At 44.0% G+C, this 23522-nt stretch overlaps 1 protein-coding gene across 1 annotated transcript in view; it reads right to left on the reverse strand.

The window, feature by feature from the left end:
- ADAMTS16 (ADAM metallopeptidase with thrombospondin type 1 motif 16) overlaps window positions 1-23522 on the reverse strand; it is a 149616-nt gene that overhangs the window by 111541 nt on the left and 14553 nt on the right. The window contains exon 4 of the mRNA XM_049105653.1: window positions 2123-2381. Coding sequence (XP_048961610.1) covers window positions 2123-2381 — 259 coding nt within the window. The remainder of the gene's footprint in view (window positions 1-2122; window positions 2382-23522) is intronic.

Here is a 23522-nt window from a genome sequence, read left to right on the forward strand (position 1 = left end):
AAAAGTTATTAAAGCACTCGTTGAGCACCACTGACCTTGCTGCAATTGCAGAGACACAACTCCACCCTAAGAGCTGTGTCTACACCAGCTCTGTGTAGGGATGGGGCCACCAAGGCACAGGGAAAGAACATTAACTTGCTCACAGTCCTTCCCTAGGGGAAAGTGTCAGAAATAGGTGTCCAAACTGGCAGCAGGATCCTGGAGTCTCGGGTTTAGCTTCACCACTGATTTTAAGCAAATCAATCTGCCTTTGAATGCCTCTTCCCACAGGAGTCTAACCTAAAAATGGCCATTTTCTGAGCCACAGACTCCAAAAGGAAGAATCTCTGTAAGTGTGAACTGCACTAGGCTGGGATTCTTTAGAGATGTCAAAAGCCCCATCAACAACATGGAAATGTCCATGCACAGGTAGCGGAGGTCTCAGGAACGACATGCTTCAGCCTGGAAGTCTGTACACCATTCTGGCCAGTCACGTGCCCAGCAGGGAAGGGACAGAAATACCTGGCGAACCAAACCACACCATATGGGTCCCTAATGTTTTCCAAGAGGCACTTGGTGACACTTTCCTTCTCTAGTCGGATTAAGAAAACAAGAGCAACTTTTTGTTTCCATTTTCCAAAAACAAAACTTCTTGCACAGCTTTTTTTCAAACAACTGTGCCACATCAAACAAACAGAACCCATTACTGAGGTTCTGAAAAGCCTCTGAAGGCAAACTACACCTCCACACGCATGCACATGTGCACACAGGGACAGCCACGGCCACCGAGATGAGCCCACCAGCCTGGCACACAGTGTGCCTTTGCTGTTGCTGGCCTGCAGGCCTTGGATCACCTCCAGGTAAGAAGGAAAGGGCCACATCGGTCTGAGCAAAGCCAGCACTGCTGGATTTCCTCTCAGCCCACAACAGCTTTGGTTTGGGACCTTGGCAAAGTGGTAAGGACAGCCCTGCCAGGAGCCAGGTGCTCAGGCGGCGTTTTGTCCCTGACCCGGGGTCTGTCCTGCACTGAGCCCTGCCAGCCCAGACTCTGGCCGTGACCCTTACCATGCCTGAGTCCTGCCTCGTGCTCCTGACCCTGCCTGGCCCTGTCCTCAGCCCCCTTCCTCTCTGCTGTTCTGTGTCCAGGCAGCCGCAGGCAGCCCCAGGCAGCTGATGCTGACATGTATGCCCTGTTCCCATACCTGGTTCACCTCTGTCTTCCCTGACTTTCTCGACTCCTGTTCACCTCCTTTTGCTCCCAGCTCCTTTCTTTCTGCCACTGACTGAGCCCCAACTTAATCGATGTGGGTTTGAGTCTCTCAAGTGAACGTAGCACAGGGCTCTTCTGTACAGGACAGGCCGAGTTCAGGTGACACACCGGTGCGGAGGGTTCAGTGTATCTGTGTTCTGCTGCGAGTACCGAGGGGCCACAGGCCATCACTCTATTCCCCCTGCACCAGGACCACCTCTATTTCAGGCTGCTGCGTAAGCAGCTGACGAAACCAGCAGAAAGAGAAGGGCTGGGACAAGATGGGCTCACTGGGGGCAAGTTTAATAAATAAAGTGGTGCTGGAGGGGAAGCTGAGGGAAGCGAGAGGAATCCAGTGAACACCGAACTCCCACTCCTGAACCACACACATATGAACATCGCATCACCTCCTGAGTGTTCACTGCACAACAAAGGGCCTCCTCCACAAAGCGCCGGTGATAAATTGTGGGTAAATGAGGTCATGCCTAGCCTGTCCTTTTGATGTAGTGGAGTAGAGCATATAAATATGTATGGAGATAAATTATCTGGCAGAAAACTATGCGGACTTTAATAAATCTCGACCCCCCAAACAACAGAATTACTGAGTAGACATGCCAGGCTTCTCTAGAAGACAGCCAGTGGATTCTGCTGTATGTCATTTCATCTGCCCCGGGAACGGTTCTTTTAAACTAAAATCCTACCACCATCTGTCCGTCTACCATGAGAGGGGACATAGCGAACACACGGATGATGGAATCATCACTTAAGCTGAGCAAGGACGGCCCGTTAATCCCACTGCCTGGGCCGACTACTCCGAAGGAAACCTAAAACATCCCATCGGCTTACATAAACGTCCGAATGGTTAAATGCACAAAAAGAAGCGCCCTTACATACATTTCTTGCGTCTTCCACAGAAATGCTGCTTTTGTGGGTGCTGGAGGCTCGAGCCGCTGCGCAGAGGCTGATTCCCCAGCTCCCGATCCCTCCGGGTCAGGACCGCCTGGGGAGCCCCTGGAGCCTGCACTTCTGTGGATCTCTTGTATAGTATGTGGGAGGGGGGTCCAGCCCCAGCGGAGTCCTGCAGGCTTCCCACTAGGTGGGGGGGAAGCGGCTTTAGGAAGTAATCTGCTTCTTGGGTTCTTATCATGCCCGACTGGAAAAGAGAGGAAGAGAGAAAGAGGGTTACCCCCTTTGCCCTGAGAACGACCACCCCCAGCACCACCTCCTCAGCACTCCGGGGGTGCCCTCTTGCCTCCAGCACCTGGGCTAAGGATGAGGCCCGGAAAGACCCGGGGCAGAGCCTTCCCATCTGCATCCTCCCAGGAAGGTCCGGGTGCAGGTGTGCCACGTGTTCCACCACGTGCCACCAGGTTCCCACGGGGCTCTCCGTGCAGAGCTCATGTGCACAGACTCAGATGCTGGTGTGGGTGCAGGGCAGGCACCACATGGGAAGGGAAAATCTAAATCCCACCAGAGTCATTTGCACAACTCCTTTCAAACTTGAATATAATGCTACCCTTGACATAAAAGTGTAATTTAAGATTAATCCAGAAAGAAGCACAAGAGAATTTCCTTAGGGTATCAGGAAGGTATTTCTGAGCAAGGTATCGTGGCAATAGGGGAAAACTAACTCATAAAAACACCAAAAATGTCTGCTGAGCAAATGTAGCATAAAGAATACTAAAAAAGGGGCACTTAGGTGGCTCAGTGGTTGAGCGTCTGCCTTTGGCTCAGGTCATGATCCTGGGGTCCTGGGATCGAGTCCCACATCAGGGATCCCCGCAGGGAGCCTGCTTCTCCCTCTGCCTGTGTCTTTGCCTCTCTCTGTGTTTCTCATGAATAAACAAATTTTTTTTTAAAAAAAGAAGAATACTAAAAAAAATCTTAAAGGAGGCAAAATTGAAGGACTGCTTTTTACCTTCTAGAGCGACCAATATATTCAAAGCCTGATTATAACCAGTGTTGGAGAAGCCAGGGCAGCGTGAGGTTCTGGAGCAGCGCACCCTAGGGCAGAACTAGGAAGCGGCTGCCATGGCCTCCTGCCACATCCCCGACTCTGGAAGTGTGCTGTCAGTTCTAAGGATTCAGCCTTTTGGGATTCTTACCAAGTGCTTCTTGTAGGCACTTCTCCCACACTGATCTATGCGTGTAACTGTACACTGCAGCATTGTGCACAACAGCATAAATGTTCAAGCAAAACAAAAAATAACAAGAATAAATCATCAAAATGTTTACCGATTAATTCAGGGTAATGTTTTTAAAGTATAGTTATATGTTTGAAGAGGATAACATTAAATAAGACTAGGTAATTATGTGATGTTGATAATCATAATCAAATCTCTTGTCTCAAGTTCCTGTGACTATGGCTGACATCTTCCATATAAAACCTTGTTGAAATCACTGACTGCAGTTCTGTGAGGTGGCCATCCTATGACCCTCCTGTCAAAGATGAGGAAATAGAGAAGGAAAGTGACTCACTTCTGTTTCTAAGGTAACCTGGCTGGACAGTAGGGTGTAAGGATTCCCACAAAATCAGAACAGGCTCAGGAACTGCACATTGACGATTTATACTATAAGGGATTCCAAGTGGGATTAATTTTCAAAGTGTATAATAGACAGTGTGATCCCAACTCTTTCCATTTTAAAAAAGCATGCTCTGCACTTAGAGAACTTTCCTGGGGGAGCAAGAGCAATCGCCGATGTAGGTGGGCAGTGGTCTTCGGGGCAAGGCCGTGAGAGGGAGCTGCTTGCAACTTCGAATCTTTCTGTGCCATCCAAGTGTTTAGAATCTGTACATATTCTCACAAAAATAATGTCAACGGCATTGCTGGATTATGGGATTATGGACAATTTTTAAATACTCTTTGTAAATGTTACTCTATAATAGCTGTAATTTGTGAATATAATTAGTTGCTCCTGCACAACTGTCCAGCGGTCACTTAGAAGTCTCTGGTACTAAGCTGCCAGTGTTACAATCATGTTGATTTTCCCCAAAGTTACCTTGATAATTTACTACCCTGAGTGAGACACTAGTTACTCACAGAGGCTGAACAGGTGCATGTGCACCTGTTCATAGTAGGCCTCTGATTTAGGAGGCTGAGTCTGACTTCCACTGCGGAGCACCCTCCCCACCAAATGAGCTTCCACGTTGGGCTGGGCCGTCCTGTGTGAGCCTGGATATCTGCACGTGGTGGGATGACAGGCGTGAGGAAGCACTCCTTAGATCTTCTTAGATCTCGGTAAAGGGACAAACACAATGCTCAGGAACAGCAGGGTTGGGGGTGGGAGAGAAAATGTTTATTGGACACTGAGAGATTGAGCCCTGGCCCTGGAGTTCCTGCTGGCAGGGCAGGGTGGGGGTGTAACCGTGGTCAGTTATCAAGGAAGCCATCAGCACCATGGGGGGTGGCCCTCCTGGGGCCCGAGAACCCCCTGGCAGTAGAAAGGGAGAACACTTGGAATTTTTGGCCCACCCCACTGAGTGGGAGGAGGCGCCTCTCAGGCAGTGCTCTCCGTGAATAACCTGGGAATCTGTGTGTCCCCTAGAAACTCTAGCAGTGAAGCTCCCATGCGACTACTTGGGAACCTTAAAGTTCACAGTCCTATCAGGGAGGATACTAGCATGGAAGGGCACGGCAGCTGCGGCAGCAGAGTTTCATCCTTCTGCACTTCAACTAATGCAGTAGTTTAGATGCAATGGAGTTGCAGTAATGCAGTCATGGCCGTGCTCACCCTTCGTACAATAACACCACCCAAGGACGCTTTCTACACTTTTGAAGGTAACCCGTTCAAGTATTAACTTAAAAAAAAAAAGACTTCATTTTTCACCTTAAAAAAACCAAAAAACAAAAAACCTTTTCTGATATGGAAACTACTCCATGCATTTCTTATCACCCCTTGGAAGACCATCTGAGGTGTCATTCGGCATGTCTCACTGGAGCCCCAGCGGACTCAGAGAGCAGCCGGCTGAGTCCGGCGCCCCAGAGCGCACCATCCAACTCCAGTGGTGCTTCCTGTGTGACTTTCGGTGGTTTACTCAGCCTCTCTGTGTTGTGTTACCCTCTAGGAAGTGGAGATAAGGCTCACTGGCTGTCATGAGTTTGTAGGACTTAACAATGAAAGTAGTTTAAATGCATGATCCACAGAAAACATGCAGAAAAGATCTGCTGAGTGAATGAAGCGAAGAGTGTAAAATATCATACTTCACCTCTGATGATCTCTGATTCTTTTCTGATAATTCTGGGGATTTTCACCGTAACAGCATGAGATTTCCCCTGACGTGTGAGAGCTGGTTCACCCCAACTCCACCATCATAACCTCAAACACCTCCCTGCTTCTGGCCTGCTGTCTTGTTTTTATTCTTTCTGGCTTTTGCATCTAAAAAACTTGTGACCTTTGACAGCTGTTCAGTCCCAAAAGTGACTCCTGCTCTGCCCCCCGCAGGTCGAGGCTCTGTTGTGGGTGCCTGAGGCTGAGAGGACCAGATCCTCGGGCAAGAAGGACTTCGTGTAGCTCGAGGATTTCCTAATTTTCATGAACAAAGTAGTCAATCCCCAATTTAATTAAATACAGAGACTATAACAACTGATTAAGCCTGATGTTCTGATTTCCTTATAATCAACAGATATTGAAAAAACACAGAGAAAGTAACTGTTATCTTGCTGTATCATTAGTTTGCAAGCTTACTTAAAAGGTTAGATAAATCACTGAAGATTAATGTTGTCTGCTTATTAAAGCTGTTCTTTATTGAACCAAGAATATTTATCTGGACACTCATCAAATGACCAGTGCACACCTGCCCACAGTAACCACTGCGATGTCAGCTGGGTGGATTATTAACCAGGCTTTCAGAAAAAAAGGCCAGTGTCCTTCAAACTTTGCAAAGGAGCTCTCCTGGGGCCTGGATCTCTCCTGGCCAGCTCTGTAAATCATTTTACATTAAATTGATCTCACACTCGTATTGCATTTGTAAGGAAGGAAGAAACGTGTGCGAGGCTAGTGCTGAGAAAATGCTGTTTCTCGCTCAGCAATGTACGAGGAGGAAACACTGAAGCTCAGAAGTAGGATAATTGTGTTAGACCGTTTTGTTCACAATTAAAACTTGCTAGATTTCTACTGAAAAATCAGTTAAACAGAATACATGTCTACATAATATGAAAATGTAGTTGACATTAGAGATTTCTCAGGAGGAAGCAAGCAAGGGAATCATTCAATAAATGATCTTGAGATAACTGGTTGGCTCTTTGGTAAAAAACAGATCTCAATTTCTTCTTCATTCCATTCACCAAAATAATGGCCAAATGCAGCAAAGAGTAACAAAACTTAAAACAACTAAATAAATTAAATAAAACATATATTTGTAATTTTGATGTAGACACTTGCAGATGAAACAAAATCAGGAAGCTGTGAAGAAAGAGATGGATAGAATTGGGTAAATTCAATATTTGAGTATGGTGAGAAATACTATCGAGTCAAATGACAAGTTAGGGAAAATTCTTGAATGCAGATGACAAAAATCACAATCCTTAAAAATAATCCATAAAAACTAGTAAAAAATGAAGAAGTAATACAACTTTAAAAAAATGGAAAGAAAAAAATAGGGCAAAAAAAGAAAAAAGGCAACTCACAGGTGGGAGAGGTTTATAAAAAAGGGTTTGATTTTACTTCTAATTTTAGCAAGAAGTTGAAAACCACAATGAGACGCCATCCTACTGGCTGACCAAAAAGGCAGCATATACCCTGTTACAACCAAGATGTGAGGAGAATTAGTAAACTGGTGAAGCACTTTTGGAAAGAATTGGCAGTGTCTCTCAAAATTGTAAATACATGTACTTTTGACCTAATAATTCTGCAGCAAGGAAGGTACCCTAAAAAATTCTAACACATATGCCCAAGATATGTAAAAGGATGTTTATCATAGTAAAAATTAATAAAATAACCCCCAAATAAGAAATACTTGAAATCCCCCCTGATGGAAGACAGGTTATCATAATGAGACTGTATGTATTGCAAATCAGTATCAGCATTTGAAAACAATTAGATAGTTACTGATAGAGAATTGTTTCCTAATTTATTTTGGGGAAAAAAGAAAGTGCAGAACTATAGTGATATTAGTAAATACCTTCTGTTTAAAAAAAGGAAAAAAGTTTGTAGGTTTATATCAATATGTTTATATCTATTTATAAAAGCTGTCCATAAAATGGAATATTACTCAGCTACCAAAAAAAAAAAAAAGAAATCTTGCAATTTGCAACATGAGGGTGTCATCCTGGATGAAATTAGACAAAGATCATATGATTTCACTCATGTGGATCTAAGAAACAAAACAAATGAACACATAAAAAGCACGGAGAGACCTGTAAATACAGAGACACCAACATTAAATTACCAATATTTCCTGCCTTACTATAAAATAGAATCTTATCAGTGACTTGACTTATGATTAGCGCTCAGACAGAAATGATATTTATCCTACCAGGAGTGTCCCTGCTTGAAGACTCAACTGGGAGCGTTGGTAGTGAGTGCCCCACACTCACTTCTTATGGCCACTTCAGCATGGCAACAGAACTCCTTGCCCCTCACTTGTTTCTCTGCAGGGAAGGAATAACTTGTTTATAAGTCTGGACTCAAAACTGGGCATGGAAGGCACAGCCCTTTCTACTCAGGACTCCGCCCACCCCCGGAAGCTGGCATCCTCATGGATCTTGATCATAGGATAAGCTCAGGTGGGTGAATCCCCCAGGAGGGTGACTGTCAGGAGTCTAGCATCTCTTGCAACTCACTGACTGCGTGTGTCTACATTGGGGCCCACTTTTAGGAAATCCACTCACCTGCACAAATATTCCACTTTCTCCAAAACTGACTTTATCAGTAATTTTAAAAAGGATACAGATGTGTACCATTTGAGTTACTCTTTTTGTTCATATTTTATAATTCATTCAGAATACAGAATGTATGGAAAAGGGAAAAGGGACAGTAAGAGGTAAGGAAATAGGGAGTTACTTATTGGGTCACCTCAAAACCCAATTATTTTATTTTCTCTCAGGTGGCTTGTTAATTAGCAGATATCTTATTACGGGTACTATTACGAACATAAATAGATATGATATACTAGTTACTTTGTCTTGGGCTCCACCTATGTGCTACATAATGTGCTATGTGTTTTGCTATATTCATTATTGCTGTTCTAATAACAAACGTATAACATGAGAATTAATATTTCCATTTAAAGAAAAGGGGCATTAGGGGCACCTGGATGGCTCAGTGGTTGAGCATCTGCCCTTGGCTCAGGGCATGATCCCCAGGTCTGGGATCGAGTCTCACATCTGGCTCCCTCTGAGGAGCCTGTTTCTCCTTCTGCTTGTGTTTCTGCCTCTCTCTGTGTGTCTCTCATGAGTAAATTAATAAAATCTTTAAAAAAATAAATAAAAGGGACATTAAATCTTAAAAAAACTGCCCAACATTGTAGACCTAGTAAGTGGGCTAGCTAAGATTAATAGTCAGTGTAAATGACTCCAATATATATGCCAACACATCAGTGCTTCCTCTCTACCCCTATGTTAGTATTAGCAAACTATGGCCCCTGGAGAATAACACTAGTAATGGTGGTAGCTGAGTGTGACCTTGGATTACTTGTAGATGTATATGGTAAACTATAGGGCAAAAGTAAAAATGTAAAAAAAAAAGAAAAGAAAAGAAAAGAAATATAAGTTATATACTGAAGTTATATAACTTATATAAATATATAACGTAAGTTATATGGAATCATATAACATGCTCATTTAAAACCACAAAAGGCAGAAAAGAGTGGAAGACTATAATAGGAAAAAAATACAAGGGCAATAAAAAGAAAACAGTAACAAATACCGTTGATATTAATCCAACTACATCAATAGTCACTTTGAGTGTGAATGGTCTAAATGCACTAATTAAAAGACAGAGATCATCGGAATGGATCAAAACACAGACCCAACTATGTGTCATCTATAAGAAATCCCCTTTACATATAAAGACATTTACAAGTTAAAACTCAATAGATGGAAAAAATATACCACACTAGCAGTAATAAAAAGAAAGCAGAATAGCTGTATTAATTTCAGACAGAGCAGACTTCAAAGTAAAGCTATTTGTCAGAGATAAATGATAAAGGGGTCAGGTCTCTGAGAAGACATAACAATTCTTAACATGCATGCACCTATCAACAGGGCATCAAACTATGTAGGGCAAAAACTTCTAGAATTGCAGAGAGAAAGATGTATCTACTCTTATGGCTGGAGACTTCAGCACCCCTCTTCCAGAAATGGTGAGATCCAGCAGGCAGAAAATCAGTAAGCTCTGCAACACCATTCACCACCTGGATGTAAGATCTCTGTACATGGCTTCATCCAACAACAGCAGAATATATACTTTCTCAAGCTCACATGGAACATTTTCCAATACAGACCACATTCTGATCCATAAAACATACTTTAAAATATTTAAAAATTTAGAAATCATAGAATATCCACTCTCAGACCACAAGAGAATTAAAGTAGAAGTCTATATCAAAAAGAAAATAGGAAAATCTCAAACTAGGTGAAGATCAAACAACACACTTAAAAAATATTCTGAACTAAATTAAATTGAAACACAATTTATCCAAATTTGTGTGATGCAATGAAAGCAGTGCTTAGAAGGAGATTTCTAGTACTGAATGCATATATTAGAAAAGAAGAAAGATCTAAAATCAATAATCTAAATTTTCACTTAGGAAACAAGAAAATCAAATTAAACCCAAAGTAATCAGAAGAAAATAAATAATAAGAATTAGAGCAGAAATAAATGAAATTGAAAACTGGATATCAATAGAGATTGTCAATCAAATTAAAACCTGGTTCTGTTAGAAATGGTGAGATATACTAATGCTGCACTTGGAGAAATATCAAGTCCTGAATGCTTTCCTTTTTATTTATTTATGATAGTCACGCAGAGAGAGAGAGGCAGAGACATAGGCAGAGACAGAAGCAGGCTCCATGCACCAGGAGCCTGACATGGGATTCGATCCCAGGTCTCCAGGATCACGCCCTGGGCGAAAGGCAGGCGCTAAACCGCTGCGCCACCCAGGGATCCCACCCAGGGATCCCTGCTTTCCTTTTGAAAAATAAAGAAGATGAGGGGCACCTGGATGATTCAGTTAATTAAGCTTCCAACTCTTGATTTTGGCTCAGGTCTTGATCTCAGGGTCTTGGCATTGAGCCCCGAGTCAGGCTCTATCCTCTCAGCACAGAGTCTGCCTGAGATTCTCTATCTCACTCTGCCCCTCCCCTCACTTATAGGAGTGCACATTCTCTTTCCCTCTCTCAAATAAATAATTAGATAAAACCTTTAAAAGAAATAAAGAAGAGGAGCAAACTAAGCATTCACTCAAAACAATTTTTAAAATGCAATGAATGGCTACCTAGAAACTAGAAAGGCTAATTAAAAATAATGAATAATTCTAGAATGTATGAATTGGTAAATGGTAGAACAATGTGATTATTAAGCCAAAGAAGTCTAGTGAGCCCAAGATCTGGTTTTTAGAACAAAATGAGCAAAACTCATGAAAATGCAACGAGGATGCAAAAGCTCAGAATATAGACCATAATATGGAATATGGCACATATTTATAATAGGAGATCAAACTTCTTTTGGAGATTAAATGTCACTGTACATGTATTCTCAGCTTTCATTAGTGAATTTGTTGTTACTATTTTTTTGTGTTTTTCAGTTTTGTGTGGTATTTCAGATTCATCTACTACAAGTATTTAAGTTTCTGTTAGACAGAAAACCTATACATACACTGTATAAGATGGTGGCCCCTAAATTTTAATTAAAAGAATAAAATAAAAATTCAGTTCTCCAATTGCTCAACAGCCACATGTAAGTATAAAAAAAAATTCAAATAAAATGAAGTCAAATAAAGTTAAAAATTTAGTTTTGCAATGACTCAGTAGCCACATGTGACTAGTGGCTACCATATTGGACAACACAGGTATTTCCATCATGTCACAAAGCTTTATTGGAAAGTGCGACTCTAGAAGAACTGGTAATAAATCTTCAGGAGCTTACTTTTTAAGACTAGTTTTCCAGATACAGGAGAGGTGGCCACAACATTTCTCTATCATAGTGTGTATCATACAGTTAGGAACAATCTTACAAATCCATCCACTAACATCTTTATCAAATTGCCCCAGCTGAAATATTCAAAACATATTATCAAATTGATTGCCTAGTAAGATTACTTTCGGTTGGCACAAAAATATCTGACCTAAGAATAGCTCAAACTAAAATTCTACAGATCCTGTTTCCATACACTCCCAAGACACAAAGAAATAGTTAAGCAAGTCATTGAGTAAAGGCATTAAATTTAGTGCTGTTGCTTACTATGACCAAATACCATGGATTAAACATTAGAATAGATTCCCTTACAGAGCTGTACAACACTGAGACATGAATTAACTTCCATAGGGGAAGAAGCTCACAGTCCTTCTCATCTAAGAAGTGTGTAGTTAGTTTGTTCATTTACTCACTCATTTCATTAATTCAAAGAATATTTGTCAATTGCTTGTTATGAACCAGACACTCTTCTAGACAATCTAGATACAACTGTGAACAAAATAGACAAATATAATGGCCTTCTTGGAGCTTAAATTCCAGTGTAGAATGGGGCAATGAGAGGAGAATACACAGTAGACATAAAAAAATCATAAGTTAAAAGGCAATGTGTCAGTTCTTCCTAACTCGATCTATCGATTCCATGTAATTCCAATCAAAATCTCAATGAATTATTTTGTGAATATCAACAAAATGAGTCTTAGGTATATACATTATGGCAAAAGATGCAGACCACTCAAGTCAATATGAAGGTGGAAGAACAGCCATAGTTCTTTAAATTTTTTTAAAGATTTATTTATTTATTTATGATAGGCATAGAGAGAGAGAGGCAGAGACACAGGAGGAGGGAGAAGCAGGCTCCATGCCAGGAGCCCGACGTGGAACTCGATTCCGGGACTCCAGGATTGCACCACCCTGGCCCAAGGGCAGGCGCTAAACCGCTGAGCCACCCAGGGATCCCCCAGCCATAGTTCTGACACGACACGAGGGACTTCAAAACATATAAAGCTACGGTAATGAAGACAGTGTGTTCCTAGAGGGAGCAGAGACAGATACATCCATGGAACAGGACAGAGCGCCCAGAAACAGACCCACATAAGTACAGTTAACTCATCTCTGGCTTAGGAGCAAGGGCAGAACAATGCAGCAATGACAATTCTTTCAACAACTGGATGACCACAGGCAAAGAAGTGAATCTAGACACAGACGATACCCCTCTCACAAAAATTAATTCAACTGTATTACTATAAAATGCAAAACTATAAAACTGCTGGAAGTTGACAGAGGAGAAAATCTAGATGCCCTTGGGTATGCAATGACTTTTTAGATACACCACTGACATGATCCATGAAAGAAATAACTGATATGCTGAACTTCATTAAAATTTAGTTTCCACTCTGGGAAAGACATGGTCGAGGGAAAAATAAGACATGCCACTGTCCGGGAGAAATTATATGTTAAAGTCATCATGGATCAAGGACACAATGGTAAGAAAATGATAAAGCTCAACAACAAGAAAGCAAACACAATTAAAAACCAGGCCAAAGACCTTACCAGACACCTCACCAAATAAAATATGCAGATGACGACAAACAAGCCTATGAAAAGATGTTCCACTGTACACATCATAAGGGAAATGCAAGTGAATACACCAGTGACACAAGACCGCACACCCATTAGGATGAGAAGGACCCAGAACAGGGACAGCACCCTGTGCTGCTGAGTGTGGAGCTCACTGCTGGGATGCAACACGGCGCAGCCACTCTGGAGACAGATTAGTGGTTTCTTACAAAACTAAACACACTCTTACTATAAGATCTGCAATCATACTCTCTGGCATTTACCCAAAAGAGGTGAAAACTTTATGTCCACACAAAAAATGTGCCCACAGATATTCATAGCAGCTGTACTAATACGCAACCAAGATGTCCTTCAGCAGGTGGATGGGTCAATAAACTGGGGTCCACCCATACAATGAAATACCAGGCAGCCCTAGTAAGAAGTGAGCTATCAAGCCCAGAAAAAGCACAGAGGAACCTTAGATACATATTACTCCATGAAAGGAGCCAACCTGAAAGGGCCACGTGCTATGTGATTCCAACTCTAGGACAGTCCAGAAAAGGCAAAACTACAGAGATGGTGAAGAGAAAGATCAGTGGACATCAGGGGTCAGTGTGAAGGAGGCATAAGAAGGCAGAGCATAGGACCTTAGTATACTGAAATGACTCTGGGTGACACCACTGTTCTGGAGTCACGTCACTAACTTTTGTCCACCCACAGAGCATATGATGTCAACATGCAGCCCAAATGTGAATTATGGATGTCGGGTGACTGTAGGGTCAGTGCAAACTCAGCAATTTTGCTGTAAACCTAAGCCTGCGATAAAGGATGTCTATTAAAAAAAACAAAAACAAAAACAAATACAGAATGAAGAGGACATTAGGAAGACGTGAAAGGAGGCTTTGGTTTTGAATAGGGCAGCCAGGTAGGCCTCCCGGGGCAGGTGGCATCTCAGGTCTTGGATGAGGAGTGGGCCGTGAGGGTACTGGAGGGGAGGCTGTGGGCCACACAGAGACTAGAGCCACCGCAATGGCCCTATGGCCCTACATGGCAGCCGCTGACGTTGTGTGTTTGCAAAATATCCACAAGTGACAGATTTGCCAGCCTATGGTGATGAGGTTGATGATCACTACAGTAACAACCATCAGGCAGGAGCTTGTTCAAACTGCACAACCTTCCGAGCCATCCCTGTGATCCGTGTCCACGGCCACTCCCAGAGAGCCGCGCTCACCATCTGCTGATTCCATTCTGGTTCTCCTTCTGATTTTTCTCTACCTTTAATTTGGGCCAGGGGTCATAGAGGAAGCATGAACCAGATCTCTCCTTACTTGCAACCTTGCAGCGATGTCCTCTGACTTGCAAACACAATCTGTGCCGGGCATGTTCAGGCTTCCAGGAGCATCACCCTCCGGCCTGTGTTGGTTTAACTCCTGGGCTCTGCTCCCGAGGTCTTGCCGGGCACTCAGGATGCTCCGCAGTGCCAGCCACTGCTCCTGTCCCAGGGATACGGGGCTCGCTCTGGCCTCAGGGCCTCCATGCCCACTCACCCTGCTTCCTGACGCACACCCCATCCACCCTCTACTGGCCTGGGGCTTTCTGCAGTGATGGGGTGGGGGGAGTGGGGACTTGCCTGCTGTCCTGTTGCTCTTAATGCCAGGCAGTATTAGCTCTAGCCTGGTGGCACCCACAGCAACAAAATAATGGCAAATGGTGGCTCCAGAGGCCAAAGATCATGTTCAAGTCCTGACTCTGCCTCTCCTCAGATGGTGAGGGCAACTGTGTGAGGGTCCTAGAACCCAGGTCCTATCTTTTCAGAGGATAAACTCACAGCTATTTCCCAGTGCAAAAGTGGCAAAGAGAGAGACAAAGAGACAGAGACAGAGAGAAAGAGAGATTTTAGTGATGTCAATCAAGACAGCAGAATGTATTTCTAAAATCGGGGGCAGCCTGTGGGAAGCTGGAAGACTGGAGGCAATGTGCAAACCCCTGTGCTCGCTGGGAAAGGATAGCCAACAGGTCAAGGGCAGAGTGGGGAGGTCAGAGCAGAGCCGGACAGCCACAGCCTGGGTCGGCGGGGCAGAGAAGTGGGTGACAGTCACGGCATGGGGTGGCCACATGTGTTTCTCATCAGAGGTCATGGGTCCCCAGGGTGTCGTCAACTGGTTCTACAAGCCATGCTTTCTGCACACACTCAGTCCCTCCCAGTGTGTGACTCGGTGGCACCCTTCCCTCTGCACCGCTGTAGGCGTGCGGCAAATCCTGACAAGGACTTATCCAGTGGACACTGAGCCCAAACATCCGCTGTCTTCCCACCTTGACTCGTCACTGGAAGTATCTCTCTCCCCAACTGGACATTCAGTCCCTCAAGACGGTGCCCCTTCATCTCCAGGTTCCAGGCTGGTCACACCCTGTTTGTGTTAGTCATATTAAAATGCTTGTATTGATTATTGATCACCTATCATGGCCCTGCCTTGGTTCCAAGAACTGGATGCCCTTATCATCATCAGTAAACCTCAGAACAGGGGCACCCGGGTGGCTCAGGGGTTGAGCACCCACCTTAGGCCCAGGGCGTGATCCTGGAGACCTGGGATGGAGTCCCACATCGGGCTCCCTGCAGGGAGCCTGCTCCTCCTTCTGCCTGTGTCTCTGCTTCTCTCTCTGTGTCTCTCATGATAAATAAATAAAATCTTAAAAAAAAAAAATAACCCTCAGAACAGACTTGTCAGGCCGGATTTGGGGAAATAAAGAAATTGAGCATGAACACCTCAAACATCCATCCATGAGTGACCAGATAAAGCCAGCACAGCCCGCACTGGCCACGGGAAGGCTGGTGCACGTGGGTGGGTTGAGTGCATCACGCGGAGCTGGAGCAGCCAGACCAAACCCTCGTACGGGGTGAGTTGAGTCCTAAGAAACATGCAGAACACACAAAACTGTTATTCAGGAAGCAGAATGGGCTGTGGGCTGGGGTGGGCACCATAGGGCCTGCGGGTGGCACGGGTGTCCCCGGGGGCGGCAGGAGAGCCCACAATGGGGTTGTGGGTGCGCTGTGCTCCTGCTGACCAGTCACCGTCCTCTGCGCTGGCCGTCTTAATGTTCTCTTGTGTAAACGGGGCCTCAGTGGAGCTTTTAGAGACACTACACACCGAGCTCCCAGTCAGTCGGAGAAGGACAATCATCATATGGCTTCTTCATATGGGGAATATAAGAAATAGTGCAAGGGACCATAAGGGAAGGAAGGAAACTGAGTGGGAAAATCAGAGAAGGAGACATGCCCTGAGGGACTCTTAACTCTAGGAAATGAACACAGGGCTACAGAAGAGGAGGTGGGTAGGTAAGGAGATGGGGTACAGGCTGACAGGCACTGAGTGGGGGCACGTGACGGGATGAGTGCTGGGTGTTATACTGTATGTTGGCAAATTGAATTTAAATAAAATTTAAAAATTAAAAAAAATAAAGATGCCAGTAAAGAAAGAAAAGGAAGAAAGCAAAAGAGAAAGAAAAGAAGAAAGAAAGAAAGAAAGGAAAAGAAGAAAGAAAGAAAGAAGAAAAGAAAGAAAGAAAGAAAGAAAGAAGAAGAAGGAAGGAAGAAAGGAAGAAAGGAAGGAAGGAAGAAGGAAGGAAGGAAGGAAGGAAGGAAGGAAGGAGAGCATGCCCCTGCCGGGGTCACAAACCTGGAGATCACAGGGCAGCTCCCAGGCCTATGGAATTATTCATGCTCATTACCAACCCCACCTCCCCAAAATCCAGCAGTTGAAAAGTTTCTAAAGGAGTGTGGTGTATTTCATTAGCAAAGACAATCCCTGACAAGTTATATTTTTTTCTTCACAAGAGAAAACGTAAGAGAATGCCCTGGGGACCAGCTCTCTGTTACCTGTTGGTCAGCCAGCGGTGGCCGTTACCACAATGCTTCGAAGCTGCCTTTCTGTCAATACTCTGCGTGTGTCTCTGGCTCAAGCACAGTGAAAGGATATAATGTCATTAGAAATACTGCTGAGGTGTCCACAAGAAATGCGTGGGACCCACCAGCTGTGAGCCAGGCTGAATTAGGGGGGCCAGCCACTATTTAAAATCTGAAATTTCTGTAGCCTTCCTTGATTAATTTTGGATTAAAAAATGCTTTCCATGTATGTTCTATGTCTCTCTGCCTGTCTCTCTTTCTGTTTTTTTTTTGTTTGTTTGTTTGTTTGTTTGTTTTACTACTAACCTATATGATCCTGTAAGCTGATAACCACTGAAGCTGTGACAGACACATAAGCTCTCCAGAATTCTCAGGAGGAATCAGGACTTTCTGAGCGAGACTGTGCAGAAATACTAGCTACCCCCAACACAGGCACCCAAGTGATTGAAAGCCAGGTGTTGGACACCTAAGTTCTCCTTGTGCTGACAAGGTCCAATGTTGTCCAACCCATTAGACTCCAAGGACACAGACAGACAATGTCCCTGGGTGGGGACATGGGTGCATGGGGACAAGGCCCGTCATGTGTTCTGTGACCCAACGGGCATGTCTCAGAATCAGGCTCTGACCCTTGCTAGACGGCAGCTGTAGGCAGGTTACATAATCTGTCTTATTCTCAGACTCTCTAACACAAACTGGGAATAAAAGCTCTTCTCAAAATGCAAGTACAATGAAATGCAGTAGTGAGGTATGCAATGAATCTGCATGCAAAAATTCCAGGCATACAGTAGGTGCTCATCAGTTATCTTCCCTCTTTATAATGGACCCATTTTCATGTTTTACTTAAAAGCATGAAACTGCATCACTGACACATACATTAACACAAACGTTCCCGTGGGAAAGCAGAATTCACCATGTGTTTGCTCCACAAGAACCAAACACGGACTACATGACACAGGGGGACCAGGGCACATGGAGGATTAGCAGAACTGCAGGTTCAGTTTCTTCCCCGCCCTCTGGTTTAGGAGCTGGAGAAAAGCAGTGGGTATGCTGGAAGAGAGAACAGCCAGGTCAACCGCGTTTGCGAGAAAGCATCCCCGTGCCCCGCACTGTCTGCTTGCCAGGAGCACAGGAACCCCGTATCAGAAGACCCGCCAAGCAAGCCAAAGTCTAAGGATGGTTTGCTTTTCCCACGAGAGAAAAAATATTACCAGAGGCTACTGTCTGGGCACGAGCTGAAAATTTAGGCTCTAAGGAGATGATTAACATGACAACAGAATAGGAAGCATGCGTGGATGGAGGGTAGGTTACGGCCCTGTGCACACTGGATGCCCTCAGTGGCTGGAGGTTGCGTAAGGCCCCGTGCACACTGGATGCCCACGGTGGATGGAGGGTGGGTAAGGCCCCGTGCACACTGGATGCCCGCGGTGGATGGAGGGTGGGTAAGGCCCTGTGCACACTGGATGCCCACGGTGGATGGAGGGTGGGTTATGGCCCCGTGCACACTGGTTGCCCGAGGCGGATGGAGGGTGGGTTACAAGCCTGTGCACACTGGATTCCTGCACTCAGCTGAACAGGAATTCCCCCACGAGCATCTAGATCGCATGATGGCACCAACAGCCAGACTTTTTGACACTGCCACGTCTGTTTTCCAAAATGTAAGAGTAAACCGTGAGTTACACTGATGGACGCTACAAGGTTCCCCACATGCGCACCGGGTCCACAGCAGCTGGGCTCGGCCTCTCCATCCCCCCACAGAGCCCACGGGGCCACACCTGTGACAAGGGGCAGATAAAAGGGCTGAAGCCAGAGAAAGCAGAAGTTGGCTGGGGCTGACTTTGAAACCGAGATCAAACAAAACTGACCCCTTGCAAATCTCTAAATCGAATCCATTTCATAGCACACGGGCTGACAATGAAATCTGAACTGTGAATAATTGCCAGAGGAGGGGATTAATTTGCAAAGGATACAACAGAACGTGATACCATCTCAAGATGTAACTGACCTTGCTCGGCCCTCCTGGTTGGAGAACGGATATTCTCTTCTGATCGTGTTACTGACTACATGGCACTTTGATTAAAGTCTCCTTATACGACCCGACTCACTGGTTGGTTTGTATGTGACCGAAGACTGCCTCTCAACAATTTAATTTTCGGTAGGCCTTAAGACATTTTTATATTTAAATGGCAATCTGTGACACCATCAAATTCTTCTTACTAAAATGGTTCACATTTGAAGACATTAGTGCCCACATCAGTTCACACCTTGCGTGTTCCCTATACATCTAAAGGCGCAGACGTCCCAGGGACGCTGACCCTTCCTGTGAGGCTGAAGCCATGGGTGCACACATGGGACTCCACCCTGAGGTGAAGCTGGGGTGTTAAGTTTCTAAAGTCTAAATAGGGACCACTGGGTGACTCGGTGGTTGAGCGTCTGCCTTCAGCTCAGGGTGTGATCCCGGGGTCCTGGGATCGAGTCCCGCATCAGGCTCCCTGCATGGAGCCTGCTTCTCCCTCTACTTCTCTCTCTCTCTCTCTCATGAATAAATAAAATCTTAAAAAAATAAGTTTAAAATAAATATAAGGAGTCCTTTCATTAGCCTACATACATGTAAACTTTTACATGACCTAGTCTGTATTTAGAACAAAATTCAGAGAAAACAGTTGCCCCACAAAGTCCCTGCAGCCTCAGCAGCCTGGGGATTCAGTTCTTTCAAGACTCTAGACTGGGGGTCATTTCAAATACGTGGGCACTAGCTATCTTCTACAAATCTCATAAACTGAGCGGCTCTAGTTCTTCCTCTGGTACAGGAAGATGTGACGCAGATATTACTCTTTCAGAGGGCTGACCACAGGGAACTTGAAAGTGTTAGGGATCAGTAAGCTCAATTTTATTAGAATGAGTAAGCTCCTAAGCTTCTCCCCAGTGGACAGTAGACTGGATTACTGGAGGCAGAGGTAGGAAATTACGATTGATATTAGACCCAAAAAAGTTTTTAGGTTGTAAATATAATTGTTATGAACCAAAGCAATATTCGAAATTCAGAATAATGATACTAGATGGTGAAGGAAAGCCTAACTCATAGTATTGGCCCTCGTAAGGAACACACGATGACTTATGGTTCTGCATATGGCACCCTTACCCAGCAAGGCGTTTACATATTTAAATATTCACGATTTACTCTCCTAATACTTGCACATATACGTGCATGTTTCAGCTGGTCACGGAACTGAGTTGTAAAATAGCCTAGCTTCTCTTCTGGCTTATTATCCTGCAATCCATCATTCTTCATTTTATTACCTAATGATGACCTGCAATGGGAATAGTCAAAACTCCCCCAGCTTCAGTTAGAGATTAATCTCTGCAAATAAAACCAGGTTTTTGGCTCCTCTGGCTGCCACAGGGGGAATGCAGAGTCAAGATGTCAGCTATTCTGGGCAACTTCCTCATTTATGATACCTTATTAAGCACAAAGTCATCTCCCAGGTGTTGAGGAAAGACATCATAAACGCGTGGGCATAACCTATGCTTCCAAATGTTGCATAAACAACACTCTTGTGTTTTAAATCGTTTGCCCGAATGATGTGTCTTTTTATCATCCGAAGTGCTTTCAAGTAAATCACCCAAAAGGCTCTAGTGTAAATAAAATATTTTCTCATTTTATCCCCATTTCATCCATGAGGCTTCTCTGAAGGTCAGTGTAACTCTATCTCCTGGTTCCTCAAGTTGACTTGAACCTGCTTACACTGCAACATGGGCAGTTTCTTTCTTTCTTTTTTTAAAGATTTTATTTATTAGAGAGATAGAGAGAGAGAGAGAAAGAACGTGCAGTGGAGAGGGGCAGAAGGAGAAAGAGAAGCAGACTCCCCTTATTGATTAGCTTTGTTCTGGATTTCAATTTTAAAAATGCTTAATATTTAATATAACAAATAATATAACAAATAACAAAGTAGAAATGGATTTTTCTTGTTTTATGGTAAATGCCAGCTTTTTATCCCTGAAAGTTTATATAGAATAAATGTGCTGCATCACTTTTTGAGAAGGATTCAAGTTGGAAAGAATGCCCTTCCTCAGAAATCCTCATGTGCAATAGGTAATCCCGCTCTTGTCATAAACTAGATAACTAAAGAAGACATGTGTCCAACACACAGAGACACAATCGTGTACTTATGTTCACTCAACAACACATAACAAGCTAAGAGGTGGACAAATCCACTTAGTTCTTTGAACTGTACTCTATATAAATTAGATCATATCCTGTCACCTGTCAAATATACTGCAATGTTTATTTAAAATTTGTTTAAAGACTCTCTCTGTCATTAGAGAAGTTACTCATATGGGTAGGCCTGGAAAAGTGCTCACTCCCAGGGGTCCTTTCCTGAGACTATGTGAATGTGAACAGCACTGGCATTATTCTCTTCCTTGCTGTGGAAGTATGTTCCCAGGAACCCAGGAGACATGGATCCATGTGGTGACTGTATGGCAAGTGCATGCTTTCCAAACTCAGAACTGTTTCTAGATAGGGAACGTGGGTGGCTCAGTGGTTGAGCCTCTGCCTTCGGTTCAGGTCATGATCTCAGGGTCCTGGGATTGAGTCCCACATCAGGCTTCCCACAGAGAGCCTGTTTCTCCCTCTGCCTGTGTCTCTGCCTCTGTGTGTCTCTCACGGGTGGATAGATAAATAAATAAATAAATAAATAAATAAATAAATAAATAAATAAATAAATAAATAAAACAAAATCTTAAAAAAACTGTTTCTTGATAGAGCTTTTTATAGTGTCTCCACCCTCTCTCTGGATGCTGGAACTGTCTCCAGCATAGATGGAACTCATATCTAAAGCAAGGACTTTTTATCCATCTGCCCACCCATTCATTCATTTATCCATCCACCCATCCATTCATGTACCATCCATCATCTACCATCAATCCATCTATCTGTTTATCCATCCATCCATCTATCCATCCATCCAATTCTTTCCATGGGCCAGGAGCACTGTTGGGTGCTGGAGGTCCTGAAAGGATTCCTGAGAACCATGAACTTAAATGTGGCTTATCATAGTTGAGGGACAGACCCTGCTTTTTGTGTTAAGAGAGAAAACATACAATGTACTCAAGTGGAAATGTAAGGTCAATGGAATGACATGACCTTAAGTTCACCAAGGCAAATATTTTTCACAGACTTTGTGCACTAAATAAATCACCAACTTTCTTAAACTACATTTCATTTTACATGTTTTTGCTCCAAATTTCTAATGTTTTAAGGGTTGAGATACAATTATTCAATGACAGAAAATCGGGATGATTGGCTATATCACATCATTGCCTATTGAAGCTCTCTGCTATTTTAGAACCATTTTAAAACTAAGGGCAGCCAGTCATTATAGCATCACTATAAACTCTGTGAGTAATAGCATGTGGACCTTTTTTAACTTTCTTAGTTTAATTTTTGTTTTAAAAGTGATAACTTTTGAACTATATTGACAATGTATACCCTATTGGATATGTCCATTTATAATCAATTGATGGTAAGGAAAAGAAGAATCCTGCCTACATTTCTTGAGACTATGAATGTGCAAATGAGATATTTTTATTTAGTTTCCCTATAATTTCACAGAAATTATAGAAAAAATAATCTGAAATTAACAGTTTTCACGATTTTAAAATGGTGGATTTATTTGATCTAATGTCTTTAAAACATACGCTGTTTTTCCTTTAAAAAGTAAACTCTTAAGTAAGTGAAGAATATGTTCAAAAAAGGACAAAGGATGATGACTATTATTAGAGGAATCAAAGTCAGTAAAAATGATTCCTACCTGGAAAAACAGGGGAATGGAGCATCAGTAGAACAGCAAATGTCTCCAGTGTGCTCAGCCCCCAGCTCCCCTCCTGCGCTCCACGAGCCACGCGCGGGCACGCCGGGAACACTGGGAACACTGGGAACACTGGGAACACCGCCCTACTCTGCAACCTCCTCTGGCTGCTGATCGCAGGCCTTCCAGGGACCGGCTGCACACGGGGGAGGCAGAAGAACGAGTTCCTGCCCCGTCCTGTCCCCCCACCCCCCGCACTTCCTGCCTTGCTGCCCCACCTCCCATCTCCTTCCTGCTCCTGTCCACCTCTTCCCTGGGCAGCAGCGTCCTGTCCCAGGTTACATCACCTGAAGCACCAGCACAAGCCCCCTCAGAGTCCAGCACCAGCTGCCCACCCCCCCCACCCCCGCCCCCCGGAGGTGAACCCTCAGCAGGTAGCTGAATTGCAATAATCACAACCTCTTCGCTGGGTGCCCCCCCCCACCCCCACCCCAGGGGCAGTGGCCGCTTCCTCCTGCATTTGCTATCCTGTAAAGCTTCAGTGCTCTCTTCTTAATGTTTCAGTGGTTACCTGTTTAGTGCATTGCATTACTTCTCTCAAGTTGTGTGGTTTCTGTGTTCTAAGTGGACCATGATTGATACAGGCAACAGTAGAGAGCAAGGAAAGCACAGCAGGGAAAAGGCTAGGAAGTATGTGTGGAGGAGGGGAAGAGCAGGCATTTTGAGATGTGTGGTCACGGAAAGTGACAGTTAAGAAGAAAATAACTGTCTTGCTCTGGCTGAACCTCAGGCAGGCAGGATCCTCTTACTCTCTGGACTGGGCTGGACTTGCTCTAGAATAGTCACTCCCTAGAAAAGCAGGCTTCAAGTATCCTTGTCCTTCAGAGGATCCTAG

The sequence above is a fragment of the Canis lupus genome, chromosome 34 (genome assembly GCF_003254725.2).
Source record: "Canis lupus dingo isolate Sandy chromosome 34, ASM325472v2, whole genome shotgun sequence".
Taxonomy (NCBI): Eukaryota; Metazoa; Chordata; class Mammalia; order Carnivora; family Canidae; genus Canis; species Canis lupus.